General features: G+C 42.7%; 1 protein-coding gene across 2 annotated transcripts in view; it reads left to right on the top strand.

Moving 5' to 3' along the window:
• The window catches only part of GCLC (glutamate-cysteine ligase catalytic subunit), a 50997-nt gene that overhangs the window by 20106 nt on the left and 12681 nt on the right, over positions 1 to 18210 (top strand). For both annotated transcript variants that reach the window (XM_044289757.1, XM_044289758.1), the window contains 6 exons: positions 5508 to 5620; positions 12588 to 12770; positions 15665 to 15778; positions 16293 to 16351; positions 16716 to 16852; positions 17655 to 17729. In XM_044289757.1, coding sequence (XP_044145692.1) covers positions 5508 to 5620; positions 12588 to 12770; positions 15665 to 15778; positions 16293 to 16351; positions 16716 to 16852; positions 17655 to 17729 — 681 coding nt within the window. The remainder of the gene's footprint in view (positions 1 to 5507; positions 5621 to 12587; positions 12771 to 15664; positions 15779 to 16292; positions 16352 to 16715; positions 16853 to 17654; positions 17730 to 18210) is intronic.

The following is an 18210-nucleotide window of genomic DNA, read 5'->3' as shown; positions in this document are numbered from 1 at the left end:
GTTGAATTCTCCTTCTGATTTAATCTTTTGGTTCAAAGGTGCTTTCAGCTATTATCCCACCTTTTAGTCGTAGGTGAGAAGAAAAATTTTAAGATTACTCTTACCGGTAATCGGATTTTCCTGAACCAACGACTGCACCCATATTTCCCTCCCTTTTCTTGGTGATTGGATAACTATTCACGAGTGTTGCAGCAAAAAAAGACCTATATTTTCATGATGCTAACCTTATGGGGCGGAGTTCCTCAAATCCTCGGAAAAGACATGCTGAAGTGGGAGAGGACTCTCCGCCTTTTTATACTACAGGTTTCATGTCTTTGGAGCTCTCCCTCTCCCTTGTAATCTTCATTGTCTGAATATTTTTGATATCGCCCTACACACTTACCGTAAAATTAAAGGGGTTAACCAGTCAATACAACCTCTGAGAATGTAATGTCAAGAGATCTGGATGTCATAGGGGATTCCCAGTGAAGAGTTGTCCGTCATTCTCAAGCAAAGGCTAAGTGGGTCCTGAAAGAGTGGAAAAAAGGAATAAATGAAGCTCTTCTCTCACTACTTCATAATGCGCATACCTGAAAGCAAATAAACCAGAACGGCGTTGCATGAATGCAGGCCTACAACATTTCTCCCGCTCATCATGTCACCAGGATAATCTCTATTGAAGTAAAGCCATGGCCTAATGGCACTTAGTACCTCATTTCCAGATGTCCCTTTGTTCCAGCAATAGATGTTTTCTATCTTCTGAAAACCCAGTTTATTTGGTATGCAAATGAGCCAGTAAGGTGCCCAGGGGGTGTCACTCTTACAGGAAGGAGCCCAAGTCTGCCCTCATGCTGGGAGCAGGGAAAAAGGGGCAGAGTTATAGCTTAAATGTGATGTAGGAGGGGTGGGTGGGCTCCTTCCTGCAAGAATGACACCCCCTGGGCACCTTACTGGCTCATTTTACATACCAAATAAACTGGATTTTCAGAAGATAAAAACATCTTTGCTGGAACAAAGGCACATCTGGAAATAAGGTACTAAGTGCTATTAGGCCAAGGCTTTACTTCAATAGCAATTTATCCTGGTGACAGATTTCCTTTTAACCTGTACATGAGCACATTCTGGAGCCTGCAAGACTTACCTGACAGATTCCCCGCAGCCTCTTAGGTTCTACCAGCCGGGCTCTATTTACCTGTCTGCAGCGGCGATGTCCTGTCGACAATCGCCTCAGCGGTGCACCTGTCAAGGCCAGTCAGTGGCTGCAGTGGTCACGTGTTATTGAGTGTTACTTTACTGCTGCAGCCGGATAAATGGAGCCTGGCCGGGAGAACTGGTGCAGGGTCTGTCAGGTGAGTACTTAACAGCTCTTTATTGCAGGCAGATCCTTTGTGATGTCATGTTTCCTCCTGTAACCAGACAGCCCCATTAACTAATATGTCCCTAATGAGGTCCTCTGGACTGTCCCTTAGTGGCAGATGCTGGTAAGGTAAGGAGAATCAGGCTTGTCCCTTTAGGTGTCTGGTTCTCTTTAAATGTTGGGGATGGTCTCTTGTGTCCAAAGGTAAAGTACAGTTAACCAAAAATGACTTGACTGTAATAATTTACAGCTTTTATTACTTTGACTTGCTGGTCTTTAAAAGGATTTTCCAGTGTTCATGGGCATCTTTCCTGTAGGTAGCTGTAACTTTCCTATCCTTCATTGTCCGAAGGCAGGATGCCACACAGGAGTTAAATCTCCTGCAGTGCTGGCGCGAGCTATAAAAGTCCTGAGGGTCTCGTGCTGCCCTCTGTGAGGTTTCCTTTAAATCCATAGCGTGTGCACAGTGATTGTAAAACTCCATTCACATTTTATGGTTTTCACACAAACTGTAGATTTCATGCAGAAAATCTACCACATGAGAACATGGCCCTAGACTTTCTATATACTATTCCCCTTGGTATGCACTCCTAATTTTCTATACGGTACATGCTGTACTGTGTGAGCAAAGCTGAACACTTAAAGGGGTTCCCTGGTAATAAAGAAAATGAGAATACTTAAATATTACTTTACTATAACTATATTCCCAAATACCTTTTTTATTAGTTATAATGACTCGTTTCAGTTTCACTGTTTTAACAGAATCTTAAAAGGGGTTCTCCAGGAATTAAGAAAACAAAAATACTGAAATGTTACTTTCTTATAAATATATTCCAAAATACCTTCCCTTAGTTATATAAGGGCTTGTTTTGTCTGGGGAGCAATCATTAGGAGAAATAAAATAGCTGCTGTCCTATTAGTGCACATAAAACCTGTCCTCCTAACACAGGAGGATAAGTTACTTAACACTGAGCTAAAAAGCTGCCTCTGCTCTGCAATTTTAAAACTGGGATTTGAAGTCTGCTTCGGTACCTAGGTACTGAAGCCGACTTCGGATCCCAGCTTTAAAATGTATTTTCAAGTTGAATAATCAATGTCCAAAGTTATTCAACAAAGTCGCACACTACTTTGGGTATAATGAATTTCACCTCGGAGGAGCCCATACCTTTTTTGAATACTACACGGAGACGGATCTCCTTACAGCATTCAAACTGTTTTTGACAGAAGCGACTTCCCTCAACGCTAATCATCCCTAACAAGTAGAGCAGAGAGGAGGATGAGACGGCTCTTTAGCTCAGTGTTCTGAAGTAACTTGGCCGCCGTCCTAATAGTTCACACAAAACCTCTCCTAATCGCAAAGCAGGACATTTAATTTCTCCTAATGATTGCTCCCCAGAAAAAACAAGCCCTTATATAACTAATGAAAGGTATTTTGGAATATATTTATAAGAAAGTTACATTTCATTATTTTCATTTTCTTAATTCCTGGAGAACCCCTTTTTTAAGATTGTTAAAACTGTGAAACTGCAATGCATCTCTGAAATTGCTCAACTTTGATTAAATGGGCCCTGCCATTGCAACATATTTTCAGTAGTACAAATCAATATAAGAAACTGAAAACTGCAGATTTTTTTTTTTCCTTTTATTCTATTTTTTGGAAGAAGAAAGAGATCCCAAAATGGTATTAAAAACTACAGATCGCCCTGCAAAAAAAATGAGCCATTATGCAGCTCCATAGTCATCAATATAAAAGTTACTTTGGCGATCCAAAGAGCTTTTATTTTAATTTTATTTTTTTAGTTATTACTAAAATTGCAGTAATTTCACTGACCCAGAGAAAGAAGTCCTTAGGATAGGAGGTAACTATTAGATTGGTTGGTGCCCCGTACCCCCTGAAAAGAATTTAGCGGCTGGGTGCACATGCCAGATACAGAGCTCCACTATCTCCAGAATTCCCATAGAATTGAAAGGGGCAGCCGCACGCATACCCGAACGGCTGCTCCATTCATTTCAGGGGGGATGCAGATGGTATGGGGTCCCTGTTCTCGTGATCAGTGGGACCCCCACCAAGCTAATATTTATCCTCAACTGGAATACCCTGTTAACGCGCCATTTTTACCACATGGGGAACGCAGTAAACACTAAACCCAGAAAATCATGTCAGAATGGCATTTCTTTCCACTTTAGAGTTTTCCAGCCTCCCACCATATTATATGTAATATTAAGTGGTGCCCTTTAAAAGTACAGCTGCGAAAAGCAAGCCCCAATTTGGCTATATAAGGCTACTTTCACATCTCTCACTTTACGCTTCCTTTTTGTCCCCATTAATTGTCAATGGGGACAAAACTGAACTGAATGAAATGGAGTGCACCAGAATGTATTCTGTTTGGTTGCGTCCCCATCACGGGCAGAATAACGCTGCAAGCAGCATTTTTCTGTCCTCAATGTGGTGCAAAGCAAGATGGACAGAGTGTATATCAATGGGGACGGATCAGTTTTCTGACACAATAAAAACGGATCCGTCCCCCACTGAATTATATTTTCTTTTTTTCAATGTAGTTCATGACTGATCCGTCTTGGCTATAGAAGACCTAATGCAACCGGATCCGTTCAGAACGGATGCAGATGGTTGTTTTATCAGTAACGAACACATTTTTGCTGAACCTGCCGGATCCAGTAAAACCACTGGTGTGAAAATAGCCCAAGTGGGAAATCTAACTTATTGGTCCTGTAAGGCAAGATAAAAATGGAAAATGGCTGTGTTGAGAATAGGCTAAAATGTTACCTGAGCATCAATGGTTAAAACTCCGTGAGATTTTAATTAAAAAGGGATCTTTCTTTAAAACTATTTGTGGCAAATAAGTGCGGTGACATAATTGAAATTTTTGCGCGTCTCAATCATTCCAGCTTTCGGCTCTTTGTATAGAGCGGTTACACTAATGTGATTAGCACTTGAGACGTTTCCAGAGACTTGTTTGTTCTTAACAAATCCCATGTTTTACGGTTTCCTTGGCCTCCTCTTATGCTTTCTGCTGGAATACTTGTAGGACAAAGGTTTTCATGTCTTCATTAAGCTTTATTCATCACATTAATGTAAAAATGAAAATACAGTGTACTCCAGCAGGCCTTTTCTCTGCCAGATAGGGCCGTAGGCCATTGACTATAATGGGATTCAGCCAAATAAGGGCTTGTCCACCTGCAACCTGGCATTAATGCCGGGAGCCAGCGGGTTCCATTAGTCAGGCCGGATACGGTGGGCTCCAGCAGGCCTTCTGCTGGATAGGTATAGTGCACATGTTAAATTCCTCTGTTAGATTTATTTTAAAGGGAATCTGTCACCCTTGACCTCCCTATCAAGCTGTTTGCATAGACACATAGTTGTAGTTCACCTGATTAAAACTTTTTTTTTTGTGTACACCTGAGTGAAGTTACTTTTTATTAGGCCTTTGGTGCAATAAAGGCTTCACCATTTGCGCTTGTTGCACACAACTTCTGCTCATTTCTGTGGTCAGCAACTGCTTTGATTGATAAGGCCAGGCAGAAGCAGAGTAGTGAGGGAGGTGCTGACCACAGAAAGGAGCAGAGCTTGGATGCACCAAAGGCATAACTTGCAAATTAAGAAAGTATCATGACTCTGGAAGACCGACTGAGATCTAAAAGAAAAGCAGCGTTTTAATCAGGAGACCCACTGCTATGTGTCTAGGCAAACAGCTGCATAAGGAGGTCGTTGGTGACAGATTTCTTCTAAATATATTCTCCTGTTGCATCTTTTAATCTGAATGTGGCCATCGCTTTTCATTAAAAAGCATGCAATCTCATAAGGCCGTGTGTGTGTATATGTATATGTGTGTGTGTGTGTGTGTGTATATATATATATATATATATATATATATATATATATATATATATATATATATATATATATATATATATATATATATATATATAATCTTCCTCCAAATCAAGAACTATATAAAATCTAATTTCAGTATCTATTTACACAGAAAGGGATATGGAAAATCAAAACCATTGTGTGCAGATTGTCTTTTGCTATTCTGGGAAAGATGTAGAATGCCAAGTAAAACGTATTATAATGGCATCTATATAAACCATGTGTCTTTTGTATATATTATTATTAAATTTTTATTTTTATTTTTTCCTTTCTCTCCAGGTGGAGTACATTTTGGTTGCCTTTGATCATGAAAAGCACAAGGTACGATTAGTGCTTAACGGAGAAGAAATGCTTGATACACTTCAAGGCCGAGGTGAAAAAATAAACCCAAAGTATGTGTAACTTTTTTTTATTCTAAAAAAAAAGTTGTCTTATTCTCTTACCCCCCCCCATGCTATTTATTCAGTTTAATTGTTGATTTGATACCCCTTCTGCTACAAATGTATAACTTGAAATATTCACCTTAGGAAATGGTTACAGTGAAAGGAGCTGCTCAAACCACATGTTTAAATATAAAACTGTTGAAAATGTATGAATTCGATCTCAGACTAACCCTAAGTTCACACCTGAGCGTTTTACAGCGCGTTCCTACGCGCTGTAAAACGCTCAACAAGGAGAAACCAATGCTTCCCTATGGGAATGGTTCTCACCTGGGCGGTTTACAGCGCGTATGATCGCGAAGTAAAACGCCCGACGCTCAAACAAGTTCTTGAGCTTTTTTGGGGCGTTTTTGTTGCGCGTTCCCGTACATAGATATTCGGGAACGCGCGACAATGTGTGTTCGCTTGTCTCTGCGCGATTGTAAACGCCCGTACAATCGCGCATACAGAGCGCTCCTTTCAGAACGCTCAGGTCTGAACCCAGGGTAAGGCCTAATGCCACTGGGAGCAGTGCTGCTGTCATAGTAGGTTGTGTGCTGAAGTTTGAATACCAGGGACAGGCCTTCAGGCTGCCTCTGTCACTCATCCAAGGAAAAGAGGCTCTTCCTGTGTACAGTGGCAAAGTTAGCGTGCACAGAGTGGCTAGGACCCTCCCTCAGTGCACCGAATAGCTCACTTGCATATTGGCACAAAGTGCTTATTTTAGCAGTTTACCGTAATGAAGGTACTGTAACAATACTCTCTCTGGAAGCCCTGGCAGGCACTATGGTTTTTATACTCAACATGGTGCTGACAGGGTCCCTTTAGATAGTTTGCTACATGGGTTTTCAATGCCACAATTTCTGATGTCACAAAACTGCACCACGTAGGACACGATGGGTTCAAAAATGTGGAATGAGTAAGAAATTTACATGCCTTAATATATTCATTTTGCTGGTGCAAAATATTTTCCACTGCAGAGTAACCTCATCAAAATGGCAAACGTGAAATTGGCTTACCTGTTCCCAAAATCTGCCATACATGTACAGCAGATGTTGGAACTTTAAAGATGACGCCAGCTCAGGAGTCGGCAGTACTGTGTCACACAACTGACACTTGCCAAGAGTGTTGGTGATCAGAGGTAACTCTGATTAGACATTTGGCCACTCGGATGCCGTGCTCAGTTGTGACCCCTGTGTCTGTGGGGGGTTATTTACCGGGAACAGATTTCTGAAGGCTCCCAAGCCTGAATTTTTCTATCCAGCCCTAGGAACATAGCGATTTTTTTTTTTTTAATACATGGGAGAGGAGGCGCCTAGGTGTGTGGTAGGGGTGTATGCGGCAAAACTCCTTAGGGTCACAGTGGATCCCATATTTAACCCATTATAGGGCGGAAGATGCCCCTCCATAGACATAAACATAAATAAAACTAATGGAGGGATTTAAATACAAATATAGGAGGGAAAGAAGGAAATGGAAGGGAAAGGGGGGGGGGCGGGGAATTTGTTAGTAAATACAAGTGTTAAATAAGAAGGTAGAATAATTAAAGTTCTCAGATGTGTATAGCCATTACCCAATAACGGGATGGCATAGTCATACATATGGACAGATATAAGGTCCATGCATCAATGATAATGCATTCGGGTACTTTACGCACCCTGGCTGAGTTACGGAACATTAAATTTAAAACTGATGGCCAAACATGCTAAAGGGACACCCAGACAGGGAACCCCACAGCGCCGGGCCAGAGGGCCAACTGCAGGCAGACAGAATAAATGTTTATAAAAGTCAATGAGTATCATGGAGAAAAATGGGTGACCATGAGGAAGGAGCCACTGCAATATGAAACTCATAAAAAGCATGAAAACGTGAGTCGCTCGTTTAGGCCATGGGGGGAGTGTGATCGAAACCTATGGATCCACTCCCTTTTCTTTTTGCAAGATTCGCCTATCCCAGTCACCGCCCCGTGGGGAGGGAGGCACTAATTCAAGGACAGTGAAAATGAGAGCTGAGGGGTCACCCCCGTGGCACTCATTAACATGGGTAGCCACGGGTGTTGGCACCTTTTTTTAATCACGTCATTTATATGCTCCAGAATTCTTCTCCTGAACTCCCGTATGGTCTTCCCCACATAGTCCTTCGGGCATGGACATTGGCACAAGTAGACCAGTCCTTTTGATACAGTTAGTGAAATCGCGAACCTGGTAGGTATGACCCGTGGCAGAGCAAGTGATTGTCTTCGCGGTAGACACAAATTGACAAGCCTTGCATCTACCACATTTAAAGACCCCCATGGGTTTGCGGTCTAACCATGTGCCACTCTTAATGGGTGGTGAATAGTGGCTGCGTACCAGGCGGTCCTTAAGACTCTTTCCACGTCTATAGGAGACCGCAGGGTGTTTCGTGACAATATCCGAAAGATCAGAGTCCAAATGCAGTATAGGCCAGTATTTTTCGAGTACCTGCCTAATTTCGCGATTGGCGATATCAAACTCGGCAATGATGCGTGCCGGTTGAGGGCCATCTACTGCTCTGCGTCTGGGTACCAGCAGTTCAGTCTGGGTTTTGGTTGCTGCATGTTGAAACGAATCCCGCAGCACTCTGCTGGGGTAACCCCTAGCCAGTAGTCTCTCCTGTAGACTCCCAGCCTCACTGAAGAATGAAGAATCATTAGAACAATTTCTCTTGACCCTGAGGTATTGACCTCTGGGTATACCGCGTTTTAGAGGAGTAGGATGGTGACTACTCCAGTGAAGAAGGGAGTTTGTAGCAGTGCTTTTCCTATAGATATTAGTGGATAGAGAATCCCCAGTTTTGGTTACTCTCACATCCAGGAAGGTAATGCACACAGGGTCCAGCTCATAGGTAAATTTAAGGCCCACTTCATTTTGATTGAGTTCTGAGACAAAGTGTTTGAAACATGCGGGTTCACCCCTCCAGACCACGAACACGTCGTCTATCGTGTCCAGAATTGGATGTTATCCGACCACCAGACGGCGTGGCTGGGAAACACGTGGGTGTCCTCCCACCAGCCCAGGAAGAGATTGGCATAAGATGGGGCACATGGGCTGCCCATTGCCGTCCCCCTGAGCTGGTGGTAGAACAGTGCATCGAAAAGAAAAAAATTGTGACTAAGGGTGAATTGCAGCAATTCCAGAACAAAATCATTGTGCATAGCACACTGGATCCCCCTGCTCCGGAGAAAATAGTCAATAGCTCTAAGACCACAAACGTGGTATAGAGCTGTACAGCGACTCAACGTCGATGCTACCCAGTAGGCAGTCTGGATCGAGATTCACGGTGTCAATTTTATTGAGGAAGTCCATCGTGTCCCTTGTGTACGTCGGGAAGGACACGACGAACTCCCTCAGAATCTGATCCAGATAAATCCCGCAATTCTGGGTCAGACAACTGAGGCCAGAGACTATCGGACGACCTTTCAGGGGAGATGTCCCCTTGTGTATTTTGGGGAGCCTGTAAAAGTGCAGTCTACACTTGAAGCAATCAGACTTGCTAAAGTCTCCAAAAGAGCTAATGAAAAGAAAATCTTAACAATATTAAAAAAACTTTACCAAGTTTACATATGAAACCAATCTATTTTTAACATGTTAGAGTAGGAGAAGCTGAGAAGACTGATTATGTATCTTTTTAAGAAAAGATTCAGCAAAACCATTAATTCATTTAAATGTCTGCTGATTTCTGGGCTTAAAGGTGGGTTTACCTGCGCCAACCAGGTTGGCAGGAAGCAAGCATTCCTTCCTGACAGTCGGCTGCTCGCTCACTGAAGGAGACCGCTGCTGTTATGTACTGCTTCGCAGTATGAGGACAATGGGGTTTCTATAGCTATCGCTGGCCCTCATACAGAATAATGATTTCTGGGCAGCTGATCGCTGCTAGCATGATCTGCTGCCCAGAACAATAATTGATGTGTCTGCATGAATGACAGCATTACCCGATGAACGAGCTTTTTGCTCGTTCATCGGGTGATCGGCGGTACGTTTAGACTGGCAGATTGTAGGGAAAAAGTGTTCACAGGAATGTTTGTTCCCGATCTGCCTGAATATTGGCCCATGTAAAGACATCTTAAGAGTCATCTTGGTAGTATTAGTGATGACTATTTCTGTATGTACAGTCATGCAGAGGTAGTTGTCAATCGCTGTGTAAGGACCACCAGCACGACCCCTCATTCTGGGCATTGCAGAGATTTAACATACGTGAATACGTTACATGGTTTTATGGTAAAAGGTTTGTATCGATCTGCTCAGCTTCTCCTATAATGTGCTGCCTGCAGGTTCCCTCTGAAAATCTTCGTTTTACGGCGGTCTGATATCCTGTGCAATGCACTTTTTGGAAAAGTATGGTGTAGACGCAGCATGTGCCTAGATTTGGGCTCGGTCACACTGATAAAGTAGCAAACACAGGGTTGCTAATATTTTACAACAGAAAATTGGCATGAGGGAAATAATAATTAAATCTCCTCTTTATGCCTAGGTTTTAGTCGTGAATATTCACAATGCTTTTGAAATATTTGTAAGGCGCAATGATATTAAAGGGCTTTCCGGGCTTTTAATGTTGATGACCTATGCTCAGGATAGGGCATCAATATCAGATCGGCCGGGGTCTGACACTCGGGACCCCCGCCAGTCAGTTGGTTAGAGTGAAACGGTCATTCACCTACTTACTTTTTTTATTTTTTTTTTTATTTTTTTTTTTTCCTGGGAAGTAGATTGTGCTGTTAAAACTGCACACTGTATGAGACCGAGCGATCGCAATCATGATCCCTTGGCCTTGTACTGTAGAGGTGATCACCACATGCAAATGCAGTGATTTCGCCTCCATGAGTAGACTGGAAAAATAAAAAAATGTGGCCCCATGTTGTAGGCCGGTCCAAATTGACAGAAGGTTGGGCTTTAGAAGGGGAGGTGGGGGGCAGCAATTCCATAGTGTAGAACAAAATACTGCCCTAGTAGCACCAAATTCCACACTGCAGCACAAATTATTGCCCTGCTGGAACAAGATGCCATCGTGCATCACAAAATACTGCCACTTGCTCACAGTATGACCCTATCATTGTCCGGAACGCAGCAGTATTCGGGAGGACACCTGCGACCGTTGGCTAGGTGCATGTGTGCCTGATGTTACCACATTTATTCATGTACCCTGAGCAATTGGCCCACCAGGAAATCTCCCTGTAGAGTCTATGGCCAGGTTACCCAGATTCACCTCCGATGAGTGAGCTGCAGACTGTCGGGGGAGGGGGGGGGGGGGGGGGGGACTCTTCAGGACAATCTGGTGCTTATCTGGGCGCGCCTTTTCTGTGCCATCCACTGACTCATGACTACATTATCAGCTAGTGCTCTTGCTCCAACACACTTATCTATATGTGCAAATATAGAGATAACCCTGGACTTTCCTGATACTTGTGCAGCCTCGGGAGAAGACGCTGAGGCGGCAAGGGTCGGGGTTACACTATCCCAGCACCACTTGCCTCTGCCATCAGTCAATGCAAGAGTAACTGCCCCCTTCTGAACAGCATTAGAGAGAAGAAACTAGGAGGTGAGACAACCTCTTTAAAATAAAATAGAATATCTATATCTGGATCATCCGTTTCTCCGGATGACATCTGGCGAGACGGATACATTCTTGCAATGCATTTGTAAGACGGATCCGCATCTGGTTCAGTCTACAAATGCTGTCCATTTGCATGCAGATTGCTGGATCCGGCAGGCAGTTGCAGCAACGAAACTGCTTGCCAGATCACTGCCACAAGAGTGAAAGTAGCCTTAGAAAGACTTGATACTGTGCTAATACACCTAATAAGACAGAGTAGATGACCTATTTTATTTTTCCAAGAACCGTAAAATTCCATCCTTCTCCTCCAATGAGGCAAAGTCTGTTATTCAACATGTTGAATAACTTCGGAAATTGATTATTACAGTGAAATACCTTGGAACCGAACTCTGCTTCGATTATGTAATTGACTTGTGGTTCAATAAAAAAAATCTAGATCAGCACAAAGTGGTGCCTGCGCTATATACTACATATAGTACAGGTGCCATTTTGACCAGTCTAATTTTTAAGTTCAGAATGTTATGTATTTAGTTCTTTATTTGGCATTAATGGCAGCCAAGCTAAACACAGGGGGGGGGGGGGGGGGGTACAGAGAGGGGTTCACCCAGCTGCCACTGTCCCTGCCTTTATCCCTTTTTCGGTCTCAGATCTTGCCCCCCTCTCCCAGCATCCAATCGGACCTCGGATCAGACGTTTAAAAAAATGAATAAAATTGCCTCTCCAGCTCCGGCCGGCGCTGCCACTCAGCAGATTTAATATAACTATTGACATGAAAAATGTAAAAATCTAAGAGACTTGATTTAAAAGGCTTTGACACCCTCTTGAAGAGAACATGTCACCTCTCCTCCTGACAGGGGTGTTTTTATTTTCCACTTGCATTCCCCATGCAATAACGTATGTTCATACCGTTCCTCTGTTGTCCCTACTAGAAGTTTTATTAATGATTTTGGCATCTGGGTCTTGCCAGTGTGGGGGTGGTTGGATAGTGGCAGACTGTGCAGGTACATGCTCTGGTTATTCCCATAACCATATTCTGGGCCAGGCCAGGGATTGGTGGAATTGTAGTAATGGCTGAGCAGGCTGCTTTACACTGTTTCTGTAACTCCCATAACCTGTGCTACACTATTTGCATAGCTCCCATTCACTCCTATGGGAGTCAGGGAAACTGCACAGCCGGCTCGGCTGTATCTGTAATCGCTCAGGTTACTCCGATCTCGACCATGAAATGCTGATATGTGAATAACATGGACATCATTATAGAGACGTTTGTCCCATTCATTTGTGAGCTTTGTAGCGGGTACTTCTGTGCGTATCTTTTGCATATTTGCAGTAGGCAAATGTTGTTTTGTTTTCTTTATCCCATATTTAGCCATCCTACTCTTTGGAGACCTGAGTATGGAAGCTATATGATTGAGGGGACTCCTGGCCAGCCCTACGGTGGAACAATGTCCGAATTTAACACAGTGGAAGATAATATGAGGAAACGACGCCAGGAAGCCTCTTCTTTGCTTTCAGACTACGTCTCAATTTGCACAATAACTTCCTTTCCGAGGTGAAATGTGGTGTTTTATTCCATTGACAATAGTGATGTGTAATTAAAGAGCATCTGTCAGCAGGATCAACCCCATTGAACCAGTCAAAGCCTGGTAAGGTTGATGCTGATGAGTAAAACAATACCTAATTGCATAGAGAGGGTAGAAATGTGCTGGACGGCAGTGCCTCAGCAGTGTTCCACTAATTATTGAATCTCCCAGCAGATAGTGGGCATATTAAACCTTGCCTCTTATTTCATATCTCATAAAGCAGGGAAGCCCAACCTGCGGCCCTCCACCTGTTGCACAACTATATAATATATTGTCTCTACATGACTGCTCATTTCTTGGTTAATTATCCTTCCATAACAAATGGGCAATGTATTCTATAGTGGTTAGTGTCTCACTGAGTGTATAGAAGTATCAGAACTGTAAAATATGATCCTTATTACAGTATATGTTGAATGGGTCCCATCCGCCTAATCTTTCTCTGCTTGTCAATTGTAAAGCACCAAAGGATACTCTTATTGGGGGCTGTATATCCGGGGGTTAACAGACAACCACCACGTTTAGTGGGGATCGCCTCCCACCAGTATATTCCCAATGCATGTTTTAGGAACTGCTAATAACAGCTGACTTCCCTGAGTAACATCACTTAATACGTAAATTAGGTTTTTGGCTCCTCAAGAGGTGGTTTCTTCTGGTTACCGGTGGCCACTTTCCTTTCTCTCCTTGAACGAAAGGGCCAAGTATCTCATCTGGCCCTATAACTCTTGCCTCAGTTGTAGACTACTTCACATGCACCAATGTTGTCCTCCCACCCAAACTGAGCCATGTATCTTCCTGTTCTAGGTGGAGGATGACAACCTTGGCATATGCACAATAGTCATCTGCAATGCTGGGGAAGCAAAAACAGATATGATGCTGATGGTGTAGTCTACGGCACGGGCATGAGACTTCAGGACCAGACAAGGGTCCTGGCCCTGCCAACCATCAGGGAAAGTGAGCGGCTTTCTGTGCAAAAGGTCTTGGTCCTGCCCCTTGTTTTTTGAAGACCTAATTTACATGCATTGAAAAGTGAAGTTACTCAGGAACAATGTATTTGATTTGCTTAATTTCCGGTATGGTTTTACTCAGCAGGATCATCCCCACCAGGCATGATGTATGCTTACACACAAATTAAAACAAGGGGCCTAGGCTCTTAACAATAAGGGCTGTTTCACATGAGCGAGTCCATTGTGGGAATCTCACTTTGTGTAGGAACATGATCCTCTGTTCTGAATTAGTATCCATTCCAGCCTCCTCCAGTGTGCTGCTTATATTGACTTCTAGCTGCTCCTGCATCCAGTTCTCAAGCCTGGGGCATGTCCACACACAGGCAGTCTACCAGTACTACACTGCTCTAGACTACCTTTCCCATACTTCTAGGCCAGTAATCCCTATCCTAATCCTTGCACCTATCCTCGGCACACATGGTGTGTAAGACAGTTTATCCTCATAGCATGCAGCTCTAGGATTCAGAATAGATATGATGATGACATAAAGAGGGGGAAATTATTGCAGGTCAGAAGACAGCTTTTGGGGAGGGGAAAGGAATAGTTTGAGATGAAAGATCCAGATGACAAGGAATCATTGCTTACAATGCAGATGGGGAAAGGACTACAGGTGAAACGCGAAAAATTTGGATATTGTGCAAAAGTTCATTTATTTCAATAATGCAACTTAAAAGGAATTGCATTAATGCAAGTTAAAATTAGAATATTGTGAAAAGGTTCTATATTCTAGGCTCAAAGTATCACTCTCTAGTCAGCTAACCAATCCATACCCCCTGAGCAAAGGGTGCCTGAGATTGACTTTATGAAACCCCAAGCTATAAGCCATAATCATCCAAATTATAACAAAAAAAGGCTTGAAATATCTCACTTTGCATGCAATGAGTCTCTCATATGTTAGTTTCACCTTTTTTAAGTTGCATTACTGAAATAAATGAACTTTGCACGATATTCAAATTTTGCGACTTTCACCTGTATGTAAGGCTTCATGCACACGACCGTGGTGTTCTGCGGTCCGCAAATCCACAAAACAGATGGCGTCCGTGCGTGTTCCGCAATTTGTGGCACGGCACAGACAGCCTTTTAATATAAATGCCTATTCTTGTCCGCAAAGCGTGGACAAGAATAGGAAGGGTTATATATTATATAATTATTATTTTTTTTTTTTTGCGGGGCCACGGAACAGAGCAACGGATGCGGACAGCACACAGAGTGCTGTCAGCATCTTTTGCTGCCCCATTGAAGTGAATTGGTCTGTATCCAAGCTGCCGATGCGGACCAAAACAACGGCTGTGTGCATGAGGCCTAAACTGAATGCATTCAGTCCAGTGAGGGATGCTGACTAATGAGCTAAAACCAACACAGAGGCACTCAAGCACTTCATAAACGAAATCTATTATGACTGGGGTGAAAAAAATGCACTTGCGATGTACTGGAACAAAGAATTGGTTGTTGTGGTAAACGGCAGTCTGAGCATTCTGTAGTGTTCAAGCTCTGAGTCCTGAATGGAGAAGGGGCCTCTGCACTGAGCTCCAAAACCAACCACTAAAAGACAGACTTCCTTCAGTCGGTCTATGCTGCTAAGGACGAGATTCACCTAGTTACAGTTGAGTGGACTGCAAAACTGTTTGACGTTTTCAGATGTGTTTTTTAAGAAGTTGTTTGATACTTTAGTGGCCATTTAAAATCTCTTTTCCTAAATGTCTGCATTCCTTAAAATACACAATTTTAGCATGTTTATATAAAGGCTAATCACTGTTGTGAAACTGCAGTAATGTATATGAACTTTCATTTTCTAAAATGACCGCTGCCTTTGAGCAGCTGATCCAGTACTAATCCTCCTTTACCTTCTATGGTTTTAGATTGGGATGTCCTGGATTTACCTTTCCAGAATTTCAACCAACTCCAGTGGAACAAGGAGCCTCCAAGTCTCTCTTCTTTCCAGATGAAGCGATTAACAAGCACCCTCGGTTTAGGTACATGTTAGGTTCAATCTGTAAAACTTTGACTATTGCTCAGCAATACACCTCGAGTGAATTTCCCAACTCCGGATATGTTTAGAGCTACGTCTGTTACTATATACAACTAGAAAATCTTATTTCGTAGCGTTTTATGATGGGAAGAAATGTTTTTTTGTTTGGTTTAGTTTATTGTCACAGCTCTTGGATTCAGGATAAGGCTTCATGCACACGGCCGTGTCTGTATTTCGGTCCGCAAATTATGGATTTGCAAAATACATGCACCTACGCACTCTGCATTTTTCCCAATCCCATCACTAGAAAGGACTATTCTCGTCCACAGTACAGACCAGAATAGGACATGTTCTATGATTTGCAGAATGGCCACACAGATCTCCAAGAAATACAGATGTGCCTGGGCCCCCCAGAAATGAATGGGTCGGTGTGCTATCCGCCAAAAATATGGACAGCACACGGTTGCAAAGGACAGTCGTGTGACTGAGGCTTAACTCTTGGCTTTTCTTTTACACAGTACTTTAACCAGAAATATTCGACACAGGCGTGGTGATAAAGTAGCCATAAATGTTCCAAGTAAGTAGACTTTAAGTTGTCAGTTGTTACTAACTTGTTACAGTGCTCCCCTCTTTATTTCTTAGCAGATAATAGGAAGTAATTTGGAGTAGTAAATAATAAAATTCTAGTGTATCTGATACTCAAACTGTGTTGATCGACTCTTTTCGCAAAAGTTTTCTTCAATGAGCCATCAGCTTTTAAAAAGGACAGTGCAGACAGACCCATACAAGATGGGACTATGAATACATTTTTCCTTTCTTCCTGCAGATCATATTTGTTTGTGTTTGCTATGAAAATGGCCTTCCTCACCTTTGTCCTTTGTGAATGTGTTTACTAAGAAACGTACTTATTTTTTTTTTTTTTTTTTTTTTCTGTTTCGCAGTTTTTAGAGACCAAAATACTCCCACACCATTTATTGAAAGATTTGCAAATGATCCTGGTGACGAAGGAAAAGCAGCATTACCTGATCATATATACATGGATGCCATGGGTTTTGGGATGGGCAACTGCTGTCTTCAGGTATGTGTGATTAGAGATTATATATTATATTATAGTTTCGCGTTTCCTCAAAAATAAGCCTTTGCGCTATTTTGCTGAGTTTTTGGAGTAGGCTTAAAATATAAGCCCTATTCCAAAAATAAGCCTTAGATACAGCCGTATCTTATATAAAGGGAAGGTGGGGGAAATGTGCGGGCTGCAGCAGCTCAGGAGCGCTTACTAATGGCTCCTGAGCTGCCATGACACTGGGTGGGCGGCGGCTTCACTAAATGCTAAATTATGCTGTCAGCCCGCGCTTCCCTTCCACGTTGGGCAGCCTGGAGGCTTGTCTGTATGCCCTGTACTGCTGCCAGCCCGCATGTTCTTACTTGCATGAAGGAGGCAGCAGGAGGATCTCCTCTCTGCTGCCTGGAGGAGCTCCCTACATCTCTCCCTTGCCGTATCTGCTCTCCCTGGTAACGTAGATTGCTGCCTAGGTCCCTTGGGTAAGGACCGCTCGGGGGCAATATACAGTACCAGAATGAAAAATGTGTGGCAGATGACTATTCCCCCCCCCCCCCCCCCCCATATCCATAGGAATGCACCCATGTACTGCAGTATATGGGTGCATTCCTATGGATAGGTGGGTTATAGTCATATTTAATATAAACGTTGTCCAGGGACTGTTCTGTAATTGGCATGTGGCTATATAAAATATGTTCATGCAGCCAAAATAAGCCCTAACCCTTTTTTCGGATAAAAATTATTTTTGTAGAAACACGGTATGTGTGATGGAGAGATATATTATCTTTAATTTTGTATATAATATATTTTATTTCATTAGGTAACTTTCCAGGCGTGCAGCATTTCAGAAGCCAGATGTCTTTATGACCAGCTAGCAACAATATGCCCAATTGTAGTAAGTGTATAGTTTTTATTTTTTCAGTATTTCATATTTCCTTCGTTCTTTAAAGGACATGACTTCAAAAAGTAAAAAGATTATCACCTTCATGTTTTCTACATCTACAGGCTTGTTTGAGAACAGAGGTTAATCTGCTGTGGTTTTTTTTTTGTTTTTTGTTTTGTTTTTTTCCCCCTCTCCTCGGCCTGATATCCCCGGGTTTTAATGATCCTTTTTATTCTGGACAGGGTGGAGGAGGAGGGATAGGTCTGAACTCGTCTAGCACACAGAAGGGTTCTTCATAAATGTATCAGTTTTAATTGTAATGGGAGACCTAATGAGATCAAATGAAAGGATGAGAGTTCAGGATTTCACTAAATGTTGTAAGGCCTATCTTCATTAATCTCCCTGAATATGCAGTTTGCGAACTCCTCCTAGTTTCAGACTTTTCTCATGTGGGTTTAAGTGACAAGTTTGCCTTCTTGGAGCTTTGATTAAA

This window comes from Bufo gargarizans, chromosome 4 (assembly GCF_014858855.1).
Source record: "Bufo gargarizans isolate SCDJY-AF-19 chromosome 4, ASM1485885v1, whole genome shotgun sequence".
Taxonomy (NCBI): Eukaryota; Metazoa; Chordata; class Amphibia; order Anura; family Bufonidae; genus Bufo; species Bufo gargarizans.
This window is presented reverse-complemented; position numbering and strand designations above follow the sequence as displayed.